The sequence below is a fragment of the Haemaphysalis longicornis genome, unplaced genomic scaffold, assembly GCF_048455015.1.
Source record: "Haemaphysalis longicornis isolate Haplotype H1 unplaced genomic scaffold, Haemaphysalis longicornis Haplotype H1 scaffold_7, whole genome shotgun sequence".
NCBI lineage: Eukaryota > Metazoa > Arthropoda > Arachnida > Ixodida > Ixodidae > Haemaphysalis > Haemaphysalis longicornis.
Window position 1 is genome coordinate 178051790 of NW_027526422.1, and position 20807 is coordinate 178072596.

The window sequence follows — 20807 nt, forward strand, 5'->3', positions numbered from 1 at the left end:
TCGGTTTGATTGTCCCGCGGTGGCTCAGTGGCTAAGGCGTTGCGCTGCTGAGCACGAGGTCGCGGGTTCGATTCCCGGCCGGGGCGGCCGCTTTTCTGATGGAGGCGAAAAGCAAAAACGCCCGTGTGTACGAGATTTCGGCGCACGTTAAAGATCCCCAGATGGTCAAAATTAATCCGGAGCCCTCCACTACGGCGCGCCTCATCGCCTGCGTTGCGTCGGCGCGTTAAACCCCACAATCAATCAATCAATCGTTTTGATTGTCGCTTCGCACATTGTTTACAGTGACCATCCACAAGGTTTCCGCCGGTCTGTTACCCCGCAAAGCGGCGCCCCAACTCGATGACACATGTATTTGTATGGCGCTACCGCGTCGTTTCGAAACGACGCCCCGTCGTTTTAGAGAATTGGGCCCCACCACGTGTGTGTCGTATCTCTCATTCGCTCGTTCCCTCGCTGTTGCAGTACCCCGTTACTAGGCGAGCGGGAAACAGATGCTTCGCCGGAGCATTATTTCTCAGTGTCGACATCGATGGCGCGCCGGACGAGCTGTCTGTGGATGTAGCTTCATTCAGGGAGCGTGAGGATGGGCACAACTAACCAGAAAAAATGGTTAGTCGGCAGGTTGCGCAATGTCATACAAAGGAAACATTCACGAAACTGTTTTTCATAGCCTCTGCTTTCGCTAGTGATAACTAGGTTCGAAAGAGTTAAAGCTGAGCCATTTTTAAGTGCGAATGCACTTCTTAAGCGAGCCTGAAGCATCCGCCGCCGTCCGCATAGCAACAGCTGCGGGTGCGCGCGCTCCTCGTCTTCCTTGGCAACGGGGGGAGATGGGCGCGCGCTGCCTGGCCGCTGACATGGCACATACCCCCGTGGGGGATTGGCCAGGAATCGGGCGTGAGAAGGGCTTATGCACCCGCTTAAAGGAGTACTGACACGAAATTTCAAAGCTGAGATCCGCTCTAGCAATCAAGTACAACAACAACACAAATAGGTGTCTGTGCATGGCACATACCCACGTGGGGGATTGGCCAGGAATCGGGCGTGAGAAGGGCCAATGCAACCGCTTAAAGGAGTACTGACACGAAATTTCAAAGCTGAGATCCGCTCTAGCAATCAAGTACAACGACAACACAAATAGGTGTCTGTGAATAAATGCATCTTTCTTTCTTTGTAGTTGTGTGTGTGTGTGTGTGATCTCTCTTTCACGAACATTACCGAACCGCGCAAATTCAACTCCTGCATTCGCACTTTCACATTCTTCCCCTAGGGGAAATGCGGGGAATTTTTCTGTTCCTGTAGCTCTACAATCTTTTGCTTTGTTTCATACAACAAATTATGCGCGTACATTCATTTTGGGATGAAGTGGACGTGCTTTCAAAGTTGATGCGCGACGATGGAGACAGCATTGTTTAAAAAAGAGATATTTTTTTCAGCTTCTATTCTGCCACGCCACTGCGCCGATCTCCTGGATGCCGGACAGAGGACGAATGGAGTGTACACGATTTTTCACGCGGCGGCGGGCCCGTCTGGCCAGACCGTCTCTTGTGACATGGAAACTGATGGAGGAGGCTGGACGGTGTGTGAGACGTCTCTTTTTGCTGAGAACGTTGCTTTGCTGCATCCGCTTGAGCAGATTTGTCCTCTTTTAGAGCGCTTGGCATTTATATAGTGCATCTGAAATTGCCTTTAAGTCTCAGTTTATTTTGGCAGCGCTGAGGACACAGTAGGACCAGCTGTAGGATACAGGTGACAAGTACGTCCCTGACAACACCCAGGACGCCGTTTGCGGGAAGACATCACCCGGAACGTAACCAGCTGCGATGCAACTTACTATGATGACACACTTCTGGTGTTAATATTGCTTTTAGTGAAGATGTCGCTGACATGATTCGCATGTGGATATGCGGCCCTTGATGTAAAAAGCCGTCTCAAAATACAGGTGGCTCGCCTGGAATCGAATGACGGTCCGGAAATTACCAGCAAGTAAACGGAAGGCGTGGATTTTGAGGCTCAGCAGAGTGACAAGGCGTGGAGAATCGATGCAGGGCGCAGACGGCAGGGACGCAAAACAATATAACTGTGACATAAAATGCTTTCTGTTACTCCGTCCTCAATCAGCTTCAAGTCGCAAGCATTTTGAGCCTCAACTCGGCATAAGTTTCCTGCAATGTCAACCAACCTATCGTACGTTGTGAAAACATGCAACAGTCATTCAAATTCTTGATTTGTTCGCTTTTGCGGCTTTTCTTGCGTCTTTTCCCTGAGAGTGGAGGTATTTATTGTAAACGGAAAAGCAATTTTCCACTTTCGTTAGGGCATACATGAACGTATGCGCAGTTTAGGTGCGCATACATTCAGATGATACTTGATATGATGCATCCAGACAGAATACAGGGTATGAATTAAATGTGAAGACGGAGAGAGAGAAGGAAGAGGGAGGAAGGGAGAAAAGGCTCTTTAGTGAAGATGGAGAGAGGTTTGCCGGCGTTGGGATGGAGGCACAAAGGGCCGAAGAATGAGCGGAAGAGAGAAAAAAAAAAGAAAAAAGAACAAAACTATCGTGCAATTGGCGCAATGACGAACTTTCACACATTTTTTTTTGTTCGGAGCCTTGGCCGCGTAATTTACTGTTTAGAAACTAGGCCAATATCATTCAAGTATGAAAGCAAACTCTTTAGGGTTTGGCGCTCCTTCGAGGGACAAGTCCATGGTCCTAAAATAATCTTGAGAGTTATTTGGCCCTGTTCTAAACGTTCAGTCCCTTTAAAATAGTGTGATATGGGTGCCATGCAGGCTGCACATTCTAATAGAACGTGTTCAACCGTTTTAACACAATAATAATTATAGCAGTACCGGTTTGGCGTCACTTAAAGGCGAATTAGGTAACTGCTTGTGCATGCGCATTTCAGCCGTAGACGGTGATATAACGTTTCCAGGTTACGAGGCAGCTGCCTCGGAAGTCTTGACTTTGATTATGGGCCAGTCGTGTGCCAAAGGCAATGGGTAGTTTGCAAGTTATTCCACAGACTGTTTCTTTCAGTCACTTGAAAGCGATGAGCCATGGCACAAGCTTCTCATTTAGTGAAAGCACCTTACGCTATTTCCTGCGCAGAAGGCCTTCACGGGTCGCTTTGTTAGTCTTTTTGGTTCCCTTTGATGCCGCTGTATCGAGCTATTCACTGAAATTGAACGCTACGTTCAGTAGACCAGGCGGAGTGGGGAAGGTATGAGATGTCACAGGCTGCGGTTTGATGGGGGGAGAGGGAACATATCTTCTCCTCGAACGAATTTGTAGAGCAGCTTTGGAGCCCGTGAAAATGCTCCGCTGCTACGGTACATGGCGCAGGATGTAAACAGTTGCTTCCTTAAGGGCACAAAGCTCAGCCACTGCCGAAAGTGTTTGTCGCTCCAGAGCTCTTCAACAGTTAGTGACTCCAGAGCTTTTCACCAGTTCGTGGTGTGTACAATCAAAAGAAAGCTTTACATGGATGATGAACCATCGGTAAGTACGAACGTTCTTGCTGAATGCGTTTTATCCATGTAGTCTAGAGCGATGTGGGGGATCTATGACCGGGGCATAGTCTTTTAGGGCCAGTTCCTGGGATACCACATTGAATTTGAAGGGGAGCAAGGCTACAAGGAGGGCAATGTGGCGATATTATTTGTGAGGGCTGGGTTGGAACGGACAGCGGTATTATATGAATCATTTCGGCAAATCAACAGCTACCGCACTTGGAGGCGATACGACTTAGGAAGTGATTTCTTGCGTGTAGCCGATGCCTCAAGTGCACTGGAAGAGTCTATTTTGTTGTCGAAAAGGCAGTGCTACGGTTCCAACACTCGAAAATCCCTTCGAAAGTCCTAGACAGGAACGTAGGTTGCTTTTCTTGCCACCTCAAGGCTTTTCTTGCTTGTCTCACATATTTCATTCAGGATGAGGAGACTGTAACGCAGCGCTCGATCCTCATAGCTCTTGAAGCTGAAGGCCGCAAGCTGTCAGGTAGTTAGGGATGCTGTATAGGGCTCTCTGCAAACGCTGCTGTGTACTTTGTCGTAAACGCAAAGCACTCCATCCACAGCTGTCATCTGCGTAAGGCGTGATCTTCATTTCGCGCAGCACAAGAAGCTAATTAGCAGGTCAGCAAGCTTCAACCCTCTTTTACTCGTGTGCTACCCCATTACATTGAGTGTATTGAGATCCTCACAAATAATGTTCTGGTCTCGTTTTCCCTTCTCCTCCCAGTGTGAGTTTCCGCTTAAGTTTCACTTAGGGAGAGCGCGCAGTGTTTATGTGATTTTCTAGCCGTGACCTATCGAAGGCAGCCCCTGGCTCGACGTAGGCGGATATTAATGTGAGAAGTTGACGGCCCATAACAATAGTCCCACAGACATACTCATTGTGTAGTGTAGTGTGATGTCCGCTTCTACGAAGGGCCTGTCGCCGCGAATACCGACAAATAATCTCCCTGGCCTGTTAAACCACCGAGAAGGGCAATAATTGATAACCGTTCTTACGAAACTCATAACCCACACGAGGCTCTTAGATGACTATAAAGGGAAAGCGGTAGTTGTTCATAAGGTAACGAAAGTCTTCCTACTTAGATCGCAAGCACCTGTAGACTCCCTGTAATTGGAGTGAAGTGGCAGTCCAGGGACTCGAGCTTGCATTGTTATGGCGCTCCTCCAGGCGAGCAATGCAGCGCTGAGAACGAGGCGTTCACCAATGGCTCTAAAGCCAAAACAGGTTCGACTTCGGGGAGGCGCCGGAAAACAGCATTTCAGGGAGGATAGCCTTGATAGCGGTGAACATCATGGCTATTACAACCTGTCCGAGGTCAGTAGTGGTAGAGGTGACTGTGGTCGGGTTTCGATGGTCGTTCCGTGTGTGCGGGCATCGGTCAGAGTGAGACGTCGACTTGGGAGCTTGCTTGTGGGCTAGTTGGTATATTAGAGAGTTTTAGCAGTCCGCCTGTTCCGTTGGTTACGTTGTTACCGGGTTGTCCGGGACCCAGGGCGAGGAGGAAGGGCGAGAAGGCATGGACATGCCGAAGGCCGACCCACGGAACTAATGTCCCAGCCGCGACGAATGCACAAGTGCCCAGACGGGTCCCGGTCAACCCGGTAACTACGCACACGGTGGAATGGACGGACTGCTAAAACTCTCTATTATGAATTATAAAGCACTGCGCTGGAGGGGCCTGAACGTCATTGGTTGCTATTCCGGATCGTCACGTGACGCCAGCCTACTTAAGCAGCTTGCTTGCCCGGCTCTGCTGGGTTTCGGTGCCGACATGAGGACCGCACGCTTACGGCTCCTCTTTCTACAGGTTGGTGAATTTTACCGTTATAAACGAGTGCCCATGCGCTCAAGGTTGGTACCGAAACCCAAAGAGTCTGCTTGTATGAACATTGTAAAAAGTCTCGTAGTGTGTATACCATGTACATTGCACAGATGTATAACAGAGGCAAGATTACTGTTAGCTGGTGATGTTGAAGTTAATCCCGGGCCTATAAATAAGGAAGCAGAGCAGGAGCTTATCGAAACCATGCGACGTATACCTAAAATAATAGAAGACCAACAAATAATAGTAAAAGAACTTAGAGAGCTAAGGAATTACCAGAAATCACTTGAAGAAAAAATTGATAAACTGGCATCAAAACTGGAAGGTTTGACTGAAGTGACTTCCGTAAAAACTACTGAACAGCTTCAAGCTCAGAACTGCCAGTTGTATGATGCCATGCGTAACGTAATACACAAGGAGGACGATTTAGAAAACCGGTCACGCAGGAATAATTTACTTTTCTTTGGTTTGAGCGATGCTGATAAAGAAACCTGGGATGAATCAGAGGCGAAAGTTATCTCTTTATGCGCAGAAAAACTAAAAGTGCCAGTGAGTCCTTCTTCAATTGAGAGAGCCCACAGGATAGGAAAGTGCGCTGAAGGAAAACTAAGGCCAATAATTGTTAGATTTGCTCAGTTTAAAGATAAACAGCGAGTACTATCCGCGGCTTCGAGGCTGAAGGATACTGACTTTTCATTAAGCGAAGATTTCTCGAAAACTGTGGGCATTTCCAGAAGCAAATTGGTAGCATTTGCACGTGAAAGAAACGCCAAGATAACGCTAAAGTACGATAAGCTAACCATGGATGGTAAAACATATTTCTGGGATGCATCAGGCAGCACTGTTCGAGAATGTGATTCGAGTAGTCGAATAGCAGTAGTTAGGCAGAGTGAGTTGAGCAATGAAGCTAGTTTTGTTGACCAAGAGGGCAATCAGTAGCAACCATTGCCCGCTGCTTCGCAATCATCCCGACTAAGTCCGCGTGCATCTGATCACCTGTCAATCATCGTTAATTGTCGAAGTCTCAAAAATAAGTCTACTGAATTTACTGCACTGTTGAACATGTTGCAGCCGGATGTTGTTATTGGTACAGAGTCCTAGTTGAACTCTGATATAACTAGTGCTGAGGTCTTTCCTTCGGGATTCAAAGTTTATCGGAGGGACAGAGATGCTCGGGGAGGTGGTGTATTTATTCTTGTTAACGACATTATCGACAGTGTACCCATCAATAATTTTGACAGTGTCTCGGAATTGGTATGGTGGAGACTAAACGTATCACATGGAAACAGTCTTGTAGTTGGCTCTTTTTATAGATCACCCAGTTTTAATAGCATCGAACCATTCTGTAGTTTATCGAGAACGTTATCAGTTTTCGCATCGGAAAAAGTAATATTAGGGGGTGACTTCAACATGCCAGAGGTTGAATGGTACGACCGTTTACCGGTTGAAAGCAGCCGAAACACGCTTCACACCGCTTTTTACGAACTAATTCAAGTCTATGGACTACATCAGTTTGTTGATTTACCAACCCGTTTTGGTACTACTGGAGGTAACGTATTAGATCTACTGTTCGCTAACGATACTGATTTAGTCGAGTCTGTTACAATAGTCCCAGGAATCAGCGATCATGAAGTTGTGCTTGGTTCCATTGTTTGTGAAAGACCTGTGTGCAGTAAGCAGTGTCCGCGGAAAGTGTACACGTATGACAGAGGTAATTATGACGCAATAACCAACAGACTTGACTCTTTCTTTCCGACTTTTTTAGATCAAAGTTGTCACACTAATATGAACGATTTGTGGGCGCTTTTTAAAGAAAAGCTACTTCATTTTATTAATATGTATATACCGTCTAGAGTGTTGTCGGGAAAACAGCGCTCTGAAAAACCTTGGATGAATGCTAAGCTAAGTTCCACAATAAAAGCAAAATCACGGGTATTCAAAAAGTACCATAAATCAGGCCATCCTGCCCTCTACACTAAGCTAAACTCGATGAATAAAAAACTTAAGAATGAACTATGGCAAGCGAAGCATGCGTACTTGTCAGGTCTAGCTGATAAAATCAAAACAAATCCAAAAGAAGTTTGGCGATATATAAAGAGTAGTAAAAAAGACGGCAATGCAATTCTGGTCGTAATAAATGATAATGAATTGGTTAAAGATGACGTAGGTAAAGCTGAATGCTTTAGTAAGTACTTTCATTCTGTATTTAACACACACCAACTGAGTGGAGTTCCTGGATATTTCATACACTTGCCCAACATGGACGAAATCGTTATAACTGAACCAGGTGTACGTGCCCTTGCTGGATAACCTGAACCCACATTCTGCAAACGGTCCTGATGGTATCTCTAACCATGTACTGAAGCATTGCGCATCTGCTATTTCTCCCTTCCTAGTAATATTCTTTAACAAATCACTGCATGATGCAATGTTACCAAAGGATTGGAAATTGGCTAACACAACTCCTATTCAAAAAAAGGTGATAAAGGAAACGTACACAATTATCGGCCGCTGTCCTTAACATCGGTTTGCTGTAAGACTTTAGAGCATATAATTTATTCAGGTCTTATGAAACATCTCCAGGATAATGATTTCTTCACAGCTACACAGCACGGCTTTCGCTCCGGATTATCTTGCACAACCCAATTAACCGAATGTATCCACGATATCACACTTGGTATAAACAACAGCACTCAGATAGATGCAGTATTTCTAGACCTAAAAAAGGCATTTGATGTGGTGTCGCGCAACCTACTTTTGTTTAAATTATCTAGTCTAGGAATTCCAGAGCGTTTACTCGGCTGGATCCAAGACTACCTACATATGCGTGAACAATGTGTCGTCGTCAATGGCGCGTCGTCTTCACCTGTTGAAGTTTTATCCGGTGTACCACAGGGGTCTGTGCTCGGACCACTGTTATTTTTTAATCTTCATAAATGACATGCCAGCTGATCTTAAATTTACAGTTAGACTGTACGCAGATGACTGTGTGTTGTATCTTCCAGTTACGTGCATAAATGACGCGAAAATTTTGCAGACTGACCTGGACGCTGTAACTAGTTGGTGTGATAAATGGATAATGTTATTGAACATAAAGAAGTGTTACCATGTAAAATTTACAAATAAGATAAATAAGTTAGTAACTTCATACCGCATAAATGAAACCGCCTTGCAAATGTGCTATAAAGTTAGATATCTGGGTGTCACATTTTCTTCGACTATGAATTGGTCTGCGCAAGTGGACACAGTTGCGGCGAAAGCATCCCGGATGTTGTATTTTTTTCAAAGAAACTTTAAACACGCCCCTACAGGTTTGAAGGAAACGTTGTACGCCACTAACATTAGGCCTGTGCTAGAATACGCTTGCCAATCATGGGATCCATTTACTAATAAAAATATTGATAAGTTAGAGCGCGTCCAAAACCGAGTCGCACGCTTTGTCACAGCCAATTACGATTTTACTGTCAGAAGCTCGAGTATTGTTGACGGACTTGGATGGAAAACCTTGGAAAAACGTAGGAAAGTATTGAGGTTAAAATTTTTATTTAACATTCTAAGTGATAAGACAGGAATTAACAAAAACATTTATATAAAAGAACCTCATTACATCACTACTAGATGAGATAACCCAAGAAAAATTAGCCCGTATCAGTGCCGCATTGATGTCTTTAAATACTAATTTTTTCCTAAAACGATCGAAGATTGGAATGCTCTACCCAGTGAAGTAGTTCCCGCATCTGATGTTCACACTGCCATCGATGATTTTGTGATGTAACATGTTACAGTTGTGTATTATGCTCCCCCAATGTATTTCTAAGTGATGTTGCCCTTTTGTGTATTGCCCTTTTTGGTGATTGCTTTATGCATCAAGATTATAACCCCCCTACAATAATGTCATATCGGCGCTGTAGGTATATGTAACAAATAAATAAAAAAAATTGACACTTACGAATAACGGCAGGACACGAGATGCGCACATACGAAAGTGTAACGAAAAGCCCACTTTCGTTGTTGTGCATCTGGTGCCTCGCCGTCCTTCGTCAATGTGAACTTAGTGAAGTGTTTTATAATTCGTTGATTTAGACTGTGTGTCTTCTGGCAACAGCGACTTGGTGTCCTCCGGAACAGACGTTGCGTATGACTTGTTAGGTGTCGCCTTGATTTGCGACGACTGTTCTGCTCAAAGAGAGTTTGTTGCCTTGTTAGGTGCCCTCTTGGTTTGCGACGACTGATCTGCTTGAAGAGAGTTGTTCATGCAAACACCGTTTCCAGGGTTCGGAGTGGGTCATGTCGTCTGGGGCGTTTACCTCCCACATGCCGTAGGGCCAAAGTGAGGGTAGCAGCTTTTTTCTTTCTTTGGACAGGATCCTTTGGACGCCGGGTTCCAGCCGTTACAATTTGCACAACGTGAATGTGACCACGATGTGCCGTCGTTGTAAGAAGGCTGCCTAGCCAACACTTAGCACCGCACAGGGCCGTTGCAGTGCTTAGCAACGTGTTCGTGTCGCTGACCCTTAAAGCACTGCGTAGCTGCACCTATATATTCCCTTATAGGCTAGCTACGAAACCCAAGGTATGTCCGCTTAGGCAAGGAGGACCTACTCGCAAACTTGAGTCACTGTGCCACGTCGTGACTCTGACTTTACCGTTTTCATCGAAAACGTACGGCACCTGTCGCCTGAGATATATTACATCTTTATCATTCACTGTCGGTGTGCTCTAGAGGCACGCGTCGAATTATGCAAGAAGCCCCTGAGTAAGAGCCAGGAACCGAAACTCCGAGGGCCATACTTCCGTGACCTCTAATAGCCAATAGGCCACAGCAAGTGTTGGCATTGTGGCAATGAGGCTGTCATTCTTGTTCATACGATGTGTCAGTACGTTTTCTTGAGCCGACGTGACAAATCCTGCCGCTAGAATGTTTGGATTAGGCCTCCAAAGGGAACGTCCTGGTTGCAATGGCTCAAACGTCACTGGTATTCCTGCCGATCGCGCTTTTTGTACTAGACTACTGCAAATACAGCCTGGTCCGTTGCCTCGACTGCTTCGACCACCGCAGCCGCGTTCTCTTGCACCTCGCCGACAGCGAAAGCATACCGTGCAAATAGAATGGAATCGCGCAGTCGAAGAGCACCCCGTGAAATTGTGCATCTAATATGTTCAACTTTCTGACAGGTAATCCAAAAGCGTGGACAGTTCAAGAATCGGGTGTACTATTTTTACCGAAACTGGGCTCAGTACAAGGTCGGCTTTGGAAGCGCTGCTCAAGAGTACTGGATTGGTAAGTGGTAATGAGATATTCATTGTTAATTCGTAAAACTAAATCCTTCACTTTGGTGTCTTTTTAAAGGGGTATTTCTCAATATATTTTCGAACCAGCAATCAACCAAATGATGTGACAAAAGACGTTGCAAACATCAGGGTAACAAAAAAAAAAACTCCCACCTCCCCTCGCCGGAACCCCTGTGTAGGTAGATGCGACGGATAGGGGGTTCACGTTGCAGCGTTGGACAGCGGATGAACGGCGCTGCAACGATGGAGCGGAGCGGCGCAGGCACCGCGTTTTATAGCACGCATAACGCTGAGGGGAAGCGCCGGCGCCAGTGCGTCTGCCGCGGCTATGACGCAACACAATCCAACACAATCCACTTTAATCCAATCCAATCCGAATCCAAGCCAAGCCAAGCCAAGTCAAGCCAATCCAAGCCAATCCAATCGAATCCAATCCAATGCCCCTCGCGAGAGAGTGTTCGCTATCGGAGAGGAGAGGGGGTGAGCGGCGGAGAGCGAAGCTGACGCGGCGAGGAGAATGGGGGAGGGGTGGACGCCGACAACAACGACGCCGACTCCGGATGCAGGGACTAGGCGGGTGAATGAGATGCCTTCGCATCTGAAAATGTTTGCTGTATTCGAAAAAAAATATGGTTCAGAAAACCCCGGAATCACATGATTGCAGTACTGCAGAAATTAAATTAGAAAATTATCGGAGAAAGTAACGACAATTCCTCCCCTTGATTTAGTGAGTCGGCATCTCTCCGTCATTTTATCTGTACGCGACAACCCGTTCTCCCGGGAGAGGGCATCACTTTGTCCTTGAAGGGAGTGGATTGGGAAGGAAAAAACTCCCACCTCCCCTCGCGGGAACCCCTGTGTAGATGTGACGCATAGGGGGTTCACGTTGCAGCGTTGGACAGCGGAGGAACGGCGCTGGAACGATGGAGCGGAGCGGTGCAGGCACCGCGTTTTATAGCGCGCGTAACGGTGAGGGGACGCGCCGGCGCCAGCGCATCTGCCGCGGCTATGACGCAACACAATCCAACACAATCCACTTTAATCCAATCCAATCCAAATCCAATCCAAGCCAAGCCGAGAGGAGAGGAGAGGGGGTGAGCGGCGGAGAGCGAAGCTGGCGTGGCGAGGAGAATGGGGGAGGAGTGGACACCGACAACGACGCCGACGCCGGATGCATGGACAAGGCGGGTGAATGAGATGCGTGGCATCTAAAAAAACTGAAGAGAGGTAAGAAAAGAGGAAGTTGACTGCAGTTACACCTTCAAACTGAACAGGGTAAGGGTATTTAGAGGCAGGTGACTGAGGAGAGGGGTAGGCGGATGGTGGGCGAAGCACATTCATTTCATCGTCACAAATCGGTCACGAAACTGGAATAACGCCGGCCGCATCAAGTCGACAGTCATCGATCAGGGTTCTTAAGTTTTTTTGTACCAAATATCTTCGCCTACGCCGATGACGAAAGCGAAATATCCAATACGATGTACTAGTACCGGTCCCGCCGCTAACGGTTGGAATTAAGCATTAACGAATACCTTCTGCGAAAAAACAAACAAACGAATCCCTTCCCTACCGGGAAGAGAGGTGCACGCGAAGATTGTTCAACCCTGTAAACCCGCAAACCAATTTCTGATGTAATCCCTGTGGGGCCAAACGAAATCTCCAACCCTTGCTTGCGCAAACCCTTACTCTGGCCGCCCTTGTCGTTCCGCCTGACTTTCCGAATGGCGAAACTCAGGATTAGCTCGCAGAGCACACGCACGTTCACGGCGGTCCCACTCCGACTGTGGTTCTTTCAGTCCTGCCAGGCTGCTTTTCTGATGGATGGGAAAAGCAAAAAACCCCGTGTTTCGAGATTTAAGCGCACGTTAAAGATACCCATGGGGTCAAAATTACTTCCACTCCTTCCACTACCGCGCGGCTCATAGACCAGGTGCAGCTACGGCACGATACATAGCACAGATATCATTATTAACGGGAGCGTTTCAACGTCACCTTTTTCAGGAAGGTTACGGCAGCAACATGTCGATTGCAAGTCCTGGGCCTGCTTTCTACGGCATGCCAAGGAATGAGGCACACTGCAGTTGTATATACAAGAACTCTTTATATATAAAAGAACATTATATATACAAGAACAAGAAGATCGTATATACAAGAACTCTTTATGCGGTTATATACAAGAACTCTTTACTTACATCATGGCAGTCTACCCCCAGCCACACCTTGCAGGCCCATACCACAACTACCACCAGGGTCTCGAGTCCGAGTCTCAGCGCCCAGCCAGCTTGTGCCACCCTACCGCCCGCCACGCCACGTCCACTAGCGTCATCCCTCGGACGCTGATGTCCCCAGGTCTCGCGGACCGTGGCCTCCGCGATTTGCTGCCGGCGGCGCGCCGGCGCGCCGCCGGTAGCCGATCGCGGAGGCCACGCGCGGACCAAGGCTTCCGCGAACCGTCGGCAGCCGATCGCCGAGGCCATGCGCGGCAGGCGAGGAGGGCTAGGGGAGAGAGCTCCCGGCGAGGGGCGCCGAAGCTTTCCCCACAAATTTCACGCTTCATAACTTCTCAAAAAGTACCAATGCCCATCAAAACGTTCTCAAATCACAGTATATCTCACACCGCACAACTGAATGGGAAATTAGTGTCCCCGAAGTCCCTCTCAAATTTCGCATGCGCCCCTTTGTCAGTCCAACCTATATTCGCCGCTCACCGCTGCGTGTACTTTTCCGGCATTTTTCTTCCTAAGAACCCTGCTGTTTCTCCGATTCCACCGATCGAGGAAACGCCGGGTGTCAGCACATGCGCTTAAAGGAGCCATGAAGAGAAAATACAGCTTCGTTTAATTTAAAAGAACTAGGATTCAGTATCTCACTCAGCTCCATTGCAGCCACAAAAGATGTTTTTTAACGAAAAAAAAGCAAGAATTATTTAATAACTTTCAAATTTTGCGCCACAGTGACGTGTTATGAGCAAGAATGACGTCATACGGGCCAACAATAAAACATAATTTTCAGTGCGTTAACTGCACGTTAGCATTCAAGTCATGCGGTCAAATGGAACTAGAGGCCCCATTACAGACGTCCAGTCATGTGTCGTCTCGACAGGTCAGTTAGGCGGCCGTCAATCGCACAAACAAGGTTCCGTGACGTCATAGAAAAGTTGCGGGAAACTGGCTAGTGGGTCGCGACTGCTTTACACGTTTTCTTTAATATATTCGTTATTTGTTCGAAGATTGCGATGATATTGGCATCATTGTTATCGGGACTACGCAGTCTTTCTAATAAACCCAACTTGTATTTTGTCTTCATTGCTCCTTTAACTGGTTTGCCCAGCGTCGTCATAGAAGAGAACGTTATGCAGTATCGGGTGGTTTCTTAAGCTTCTTGTTGCTACTCCAGGTATCCCGATATGTCTTCATGATTTTCTGGCCTCCTCACACATGGCACTGGAAGGTTTAAGGTTCGGACAAAAGAATGCATGAAAATTTAGCCTTGTAAAACTCGGCTGCAAAAGCATTCGGCGTTCTTTAAATGACAACAACCCAAAACCACTGTTTGTCGTTAGCTCTCATTACTCCAACTACCACAAAAAAAAAAACAATTGCGGAAATGCAAAGGAAACTCGCAATGTGGACAGAGGCAGCAGATTTGCGAATCACAAATATATTTTCACCAGAAAGATGTCAGAATGTCCAGGTTTAGGATTGTTTTTATCCGTGCGTTTCATCCCAGGAAACGACGCTCTTCACGCTCTCACATCAGGCAATGAGTCCATGGCGTTTCGAGTGGTTCTCATCAATAACACGCACGATTACGCGTTACTGGACTATGAGAGCATCCGTGTGGCATCAGAGAAGGACCTTTACAAGATACAGCTGGGAAAGTTCCTGGGCCCTAATGGTGAGAACGCTTCTAACAACATTGACCGAAACTCACACCACAGAGTTAAAAGTATTTAAAACAAGCAGTGTTTGCCCCCTGTGTGCTGTAAGTGAGCGTGGGATTACTGCGGTCAGAAAATGACAAAGTCACATGCACCGTGCTTTTAACACCGGTGGAGTATTTAAGCTGTGGGAAAACGTGAGCCTGCTTGTGCTACCAATTCGCTGTGAACAAAAGATAGGTTAATTATTACACGAATCATCCAAGGTAATTGTACAATGTCGAAAGCTGCAAAGAGGTCTTGGTACACACATTTCATCCGCTGTTTTACCCGTAGTCACTTCTGTCCAAGAATTGAACCTGTCCACGCTCTGGTTTCCCTTTCCACAGAAGGTGTCACGCTCCTGGTGACGCTTTCTTGCCCAACTCTTTCTCCTCTCCGCTAACTCTATCGTTTTCCCGAAATATTAAATGTGGCAAATGTGAAGGAGAACACACTGGTCCAGTACGCAGTTGCTCGTCGTGACACATGAATTTGCTGTGCTCAAGGCATGTGGCTACGTACAAAGAATGTACCACAGCTTTGACAACCTAGACTTTTGGAGATGATGATAAGCCAACGCCGAATTATATTCAAACGGGTTGAAGGACTCCCAGTTGTTATTTCCTGTGAATCCAATTCACACCCTGATTTCACTGCCCTTACCGTAGTAGCACGAGTACAGCCACCTTCAATCGGCGGCCGCGTCTTAATCCCGGCTTACTGGTACCCGTACAGGAATTTTCACCATGCCTTAGAGCTCCCTGAAAGCGATGAGTGCTAACACACAAGAGTTGCAGTGTTAGAGCACAACCTAAACCTAAAGCCCAACAAACGCGTAACTTTGTCAAGATAAACTCAAACAAAAGGCAGAGACGAGCTAGTTGGTGGACATTCATGAGTGAAACTTATGTGCAAACTGGCACAGGGACAAGAAAGGAAAACGAGACCATTTGATATAAAGCGCTCGTCTCGTTTCCTTTTCTCGTCCCTGTGTCAGTTGGTGATTAAGTTTCACTCATGGTTGTTGTCAACCTTATTTTACAGAACGGGCATTCACATTTTTCCTTATTTATCAAAATGTTCGATGATCATCCGTACCTTTTTATTTCAAGGTAGACCTTGAATCGCGTAAGTAGGCTTAAGCGATTCGCGCTTGCTGATAAGTCTTTCGTGGGGCTTATCTTGTGTCACGTGTTGTATCCACGACGCACTCAGTGCGCGCCTCAGTTCATGGCAAAATGCTTTGTGCCGTGCACCAGGAAACCAAAGAATATTGGGTCTCCTTGATTATCAGTCCCGGATCGTCCGCGGACTGCCCGAGACGCGATCTGGCGCTCGATTTTCCGATGTATTCCTATGGTACAGGTGCCCCAAAAATAATACGGAGCACGGGAGCGGTGGCCGGAGCGGGCAAAACTGCATGCCAGCGCGATCTATCTGTAGATGCGCCGCAGATAGCGAGAGTGCGCGGGCACATCCGGCTGTCCCGTCTCGATGTCCTGATGCTCGCCTTATCGCCGGCTCAAGCGAAGCCGCTCTGCTGCAATCCCTGCTCGCCAGGAGCGCTTTCGGAGCTTCATGAAGGCCTGTTTACGCAGAGCCAGCGAGGAAAGCTTCGTCTTGAGCGGGGGGTCCGCTTTCTGCTTCGTCATGAATGACACCGATTACACTATGGGTGCCTGCCGTGCCTCGCGGTCCGCTTGATTTTGAATCACGTGACAAGGACAGTGCTTGGCTCAAGCTAACGCAAAAAAAAAACGAGCAAGAAAAATTCATGCGCGTATTGGCTGCATTGCTTTGATGGTTCCAATCAGTGCTCAAGAGAATTGAGAAAGTGAGCGGAGTGGAGGCCAGTTGCTTCAAAACAAATCGACTTTATCACATAAAGTGAAATAAACTACAAGAAATGGGAATAAAGTCAACTTAGCGCGGGCTCTGCGGCAATATCTTGCAGTCATGAAAAAATGATTCAAAGGTACTGACAATTAACAGTTAAAACAGGTACTGACAAAACAGTTAAAACAGACTTCTTCGACCTACACAAGAGTTCAATAACGGGTGAAGTTGCCACCCACATTGATCACTTCTGCAATGCGCCGAGGCAACGACTCATACAGAGTATCAACGTATCCGGGCAACTCTCGAATAGTTTTTCATTCCTCTCTTACTGCCTCCCAAAGGTCGTCTGCAGTTGTGGCATGATTACAGCGAGAAATTCGGCTCTTGAGGTATCTCCAGACATTCTCAATTATATTCAAATCAGCGCCTTTAGGTGTCCAGTCCAGCAACCGAACAGCTCGTTCTTCTAGCAAGGCTTTTACCTTACGCGCAGTGTGGACGGGGCTGTAATCTTTCTGAAGAAAAAAAAGACCATCTTTAAAAGGCCCGTCCAGCACATAGGGGAGCAGATGTTCAAGCAGGTCGCAATAGCTGCCAGCGTTGAAGTTCGGTGGCAGACGGACCAGTGGACCGAGGCCTTCTGCGCTGACAGCTCCCCAGACGTTCACGCAACAACAACTGCTGCTGAAGACTTGCGTCATAAAGGCCGGCAGGTATCTGATGAGGAAACATAATATTTAGTGGTACTGAGACCCGTGGAAGAATATAATTTAAAAGGACGATTAACTCAAAAGTTTCACTGATGTCATTTCAAGAAATAATAGAGAGAAATAATCACTTTGTGGCTGAACAACTACATAAACACACGCAAGAAATTGAACGTCTCTACTATATTACTGGCGTGCAAACGAAAGAGCTTTCTAAAAGCATCCCTCTCGCTTTATACACATGAATAAGTTTGCGGGGTACCTGCAACTTGCTGGACGCCATACACGCCGTTGTTGGTCCCATCTCGTGGAGAAGGTTGATTCGTCGGTGAAGACAACCTCTCGCCAGTCGTCCACAGTCCACTGCTCGTGAGCACGAGCAAATGCAAGGCGTTGTTTCTTCTGTTTTGCCGTAAGTACGGCTTTTGCGCAGCCACACATCCGTTTAGACCCGTTTAGACATCCGTTTAGATCCGTTTAGATCCGTTCAGACGGTTTCTAATTGTGCTCAGACTGACGTTGAGGTTCAGGACATCGCGGATATCCCTCGCACTTTGAAAAGGATCTTCGAAGGCTGCAGCAACGATGAGGCGGTCCAGCTCGTCGGAAGTGCAGCGCTGGCGGCCTGAACGTGGAGCGTCGGCAAGGCGACCGTCTTCGTCCCGGTAGGCTTGAATAATTCTATTCACAGCAGTCATAGACCTCCCAGTACGACGACAGATCTCACGTTGCGGAACTCCTTGAACGGAAAGAAGGACGATTTCCCGCCTGGCGCTTAGTGGTACTCGAGGCGGCATCTTCGTTTCTTGCACTGGAAAGTGCTACAGTACCCGCTGATATATATGTGCATGTGGGCGTGTTGTGCTCTTGATTATCTAGATGATACCATGAACGTTGATGCGGTAACCGAACGAACGCGTCCAAGGAACACGCCTAGGGCACGCACACTGCCGGACAGTGAAAGTGAGATTGCATTGTCGGCGAAGCAGGCTGCGTGCATAAAATATACTAGTTTAGCGCACGCAAAACTTCCTGTAAATGCAGGACAGACCGCGCAGGCGCAGACAAATGATCAAGGTGCCCAGCTTCTGAACCGCACGCCAAAGCCGCATGTGCGAATGTATTTAAAACGCTTTTACAACCTTGAAGTGAAAGCTTGCACGTGTTATTCACATCAGAAATTCAGATGTCTTCAGAACATAGTCACCTTTGGGAGGCAGTAAGAGAGGAATGGGAAACTTCGGGAGTTGCCCGGATACGTTATTACTCTGTATGATTCGTTGCCTCGGCGCATTGCAGAATTAATCAATGTGGGTGGCAACTTCACCCGTTATTAAACTCTTGTGTATACGTCGAAGAAGTCTGTTTTAACTATTTGTTTCATTGTCAGTACCTTTGCATCATTTTTTCATGAGTGGAAGATATTGCCGCAGAGCCCGCGCTAAGTTGACTATATTCCCATTTCTTGTAGTTTATTTCACTTTATGTGATAAAGTCGATTTGTTTTGAAGCAACTGGCCTCCACTCCGCTCACTTTCTCAATCCTCTTGAGCACTGATTGGAACCATCAAAGCAATGCAGCCAATACGCGCATAAATTTTTCTTGCTCGTTTTTTTTGCGTTAGCTTGAGCCAAGCATTGTCTTTGTCACGTGATTCAAAATCAAGCGGATCGCGAGGCACGGCAGGCACCCATAGTGTAATCAGTGTCATTCATGACGAAGCAGAAAGCGGACCCCCCCCCCCCCCCCCCCTCCGCTCAAGACGAAGCTTTCTTCGCTGGCTCTGCGTAAAAAGGCCTTCATGAAGCTCCGAAAGCGCCCCTGGCGAGCAGGGATTGCAGCAGAGCGGCTTCGCTTGAGCCGGCGATAAGGCGAGCATTAGAACATCGAGACGGGACAGCCGGATGTGCCCGCGCACTATCGTTATCTGCGGCGCATCTACAGATAGATCGCGCTGGCATGCAGTTTTGCCCGCTCCGGCCACCGCTCCCGTGCTCCGTATTATTTTTGGGGCACCTGTACTTCCGGCCTGAAGGCAGTCCTCGGACTGCCCGCGGACCGTCTAGGACTGGTAAATCGAGGATCCCCATTGTCTTACCGCGAAAGATTCTATTTCCTTCAGAGGTGCTAAAATGGACACAGGTAAGCTTCTCAAACCGGTTATTTCTTATATTTCGACTTTAAAATACCCGCATCAGTTGTCCTGACATTTACAAAAGGCGCCATTAAATGCGAGCTTCGTACAAGGTTGATGCGGAAGTGATGATGGACTGTTTTGCGAAACCAAGCACTGATGCATCAGTAAAACGTTGTTTTCACTTATATTTCAATCAAAAGCATTCTCTTACATCGAATCTCAGTTCAAAAGACGAGCCTCGGTCTGTGACATACTATGCTGTATTACAAGTTCCTTCAAGGCGTCGCAACAGCTGCCGTTAAAGGGTCACATTCGCCTGGCGCCCTTCCGCACACTCGCACACAGAAACGCGCACCACTTTGCCTACAGGATCTCTATACTCTAATAATCCATAGTTCGTTTCCAGTGAATGCCTGTGTAGCAAGAGCTAGTAATTTTCCGAAGCCAAAATACGCTTCGTATGTGCAGACAACAATATCTAGGGAATCATTCCCGCACTTACCTTTCTTATTTTGGGAGAGCTTGTTTAGAACGCTAACAAAATGTTCTGCTACTGAATTGTATCCACATCGCTCTTGGCATGCTCCGCTGGATACCCTTTTCTCCACACACGTGCAGGTTGGGACTCGATGGAGGTGTCTAACGGCCAAAGCTTCTCCACGTACGACCGTGACAACGACAAGTGGTCAGACAACTGCGCAGTGACGTACCGCGGCGCCTGGTGGTACAACCGTTGTCACTCGGCCAACCTGAATGGCCTCAACCTCAACGGCGCACACGACAGCTTCGCTGATGGCATGGACTGGAGTCTGCGAGGATACACCACCCCGCTGCAATACTACTCTTATCCAAGCGCACTCATGATGATCCGGCCCGCCAAACTGCTCCGCCGTTGACAAGAGTGAATATCAAGGACGTTCTGGTGAGGGGCAACGAGAAACCTAGCCAATACCGTTGCCTCCATTTGTCAGTTTCTTGGCCTCAGGCCTATTTATAAATAAAGTCGTTCATTCATTCCCAAACTGCAGATGCCTTGCGGTTCTTTTTTTGTAATCTTTTCGCTCTCAATAGCTGCAGATTTCACACTTAATACATTTATTAGTTCCAAAAAAAAGAAATAAGTTACAACATCACAGATGTAGAGGGGAAAGTACGGTAGTCAATTACTATAGTGGGACACTCCATGCTCTAGTGGGGCTCTCAAAGTCAGGTATAAGTCACTCTCCTCGGCTATATGCTCGGCACTGCTCTGCAGCTGTACATACATGCACAATGAAACAGGGCTAGAACCGCCGTCTCGGGATGTCACCCGTAGAGGACATTAGCTCCGGATGTCGCCCGTAGAGGACATGTCACCCGTAGAGGACTTTAGCTATTCGTATCGACATTCCTATGGGTGTCTTTAGCTTCTTTTATAACTGGTTACATGGTTGTCTTTAGCTATTTGTATCGGCATTCTTATGGGTGTCTTTAGCTTCTCGTATAGCCGGTTCTATGGCTGTCTTTAGCTATTCGTATCCACATTCCTATGGGTGTCTTTAGCGTCTTCTATAGCCAGTTC

The 20807-nt window shown here is 47.2% G+C and overlaps 1 protein-coding gene across 3 annotated transcripts in view; it reads left to right on the plus strand.

Annotated features, from left to right (window-relative positions):
* The window catches only part of LOC144147276 (ficolin-2-like), a 42260-nt gene extending 21999 nt beyond the window's left edge, over nt 1-20261 (plus strand). For 2 of the 3 annotated variants that reach the window (XM_077679374.1, XM_077679372.1), the window contains 4 exons: nt 1440-1582; nt 10524-10629; nt 14370-14537; nt 19865-20261. In XM_077679374.1, the coding sequence (XP_077535500.1) occupies nt 1440-1582; nt 10524-10629; nt 14370-14537; nt 19865-20142 (695 nt within the window). In that variant the 3' untranslated portion in view covers nt 20143-20261. The remainder of the gene's footprint in view (nt 1-1439; nt 1583-10523; nt 10630-14369; nt 14538-19864) is intronic. The other variant, XM_077679373.1, reaches the window with a different exon arrangement.
* The last annotated feature ends 546 nt before the right edge of the window (nt 20262-20807 follow it).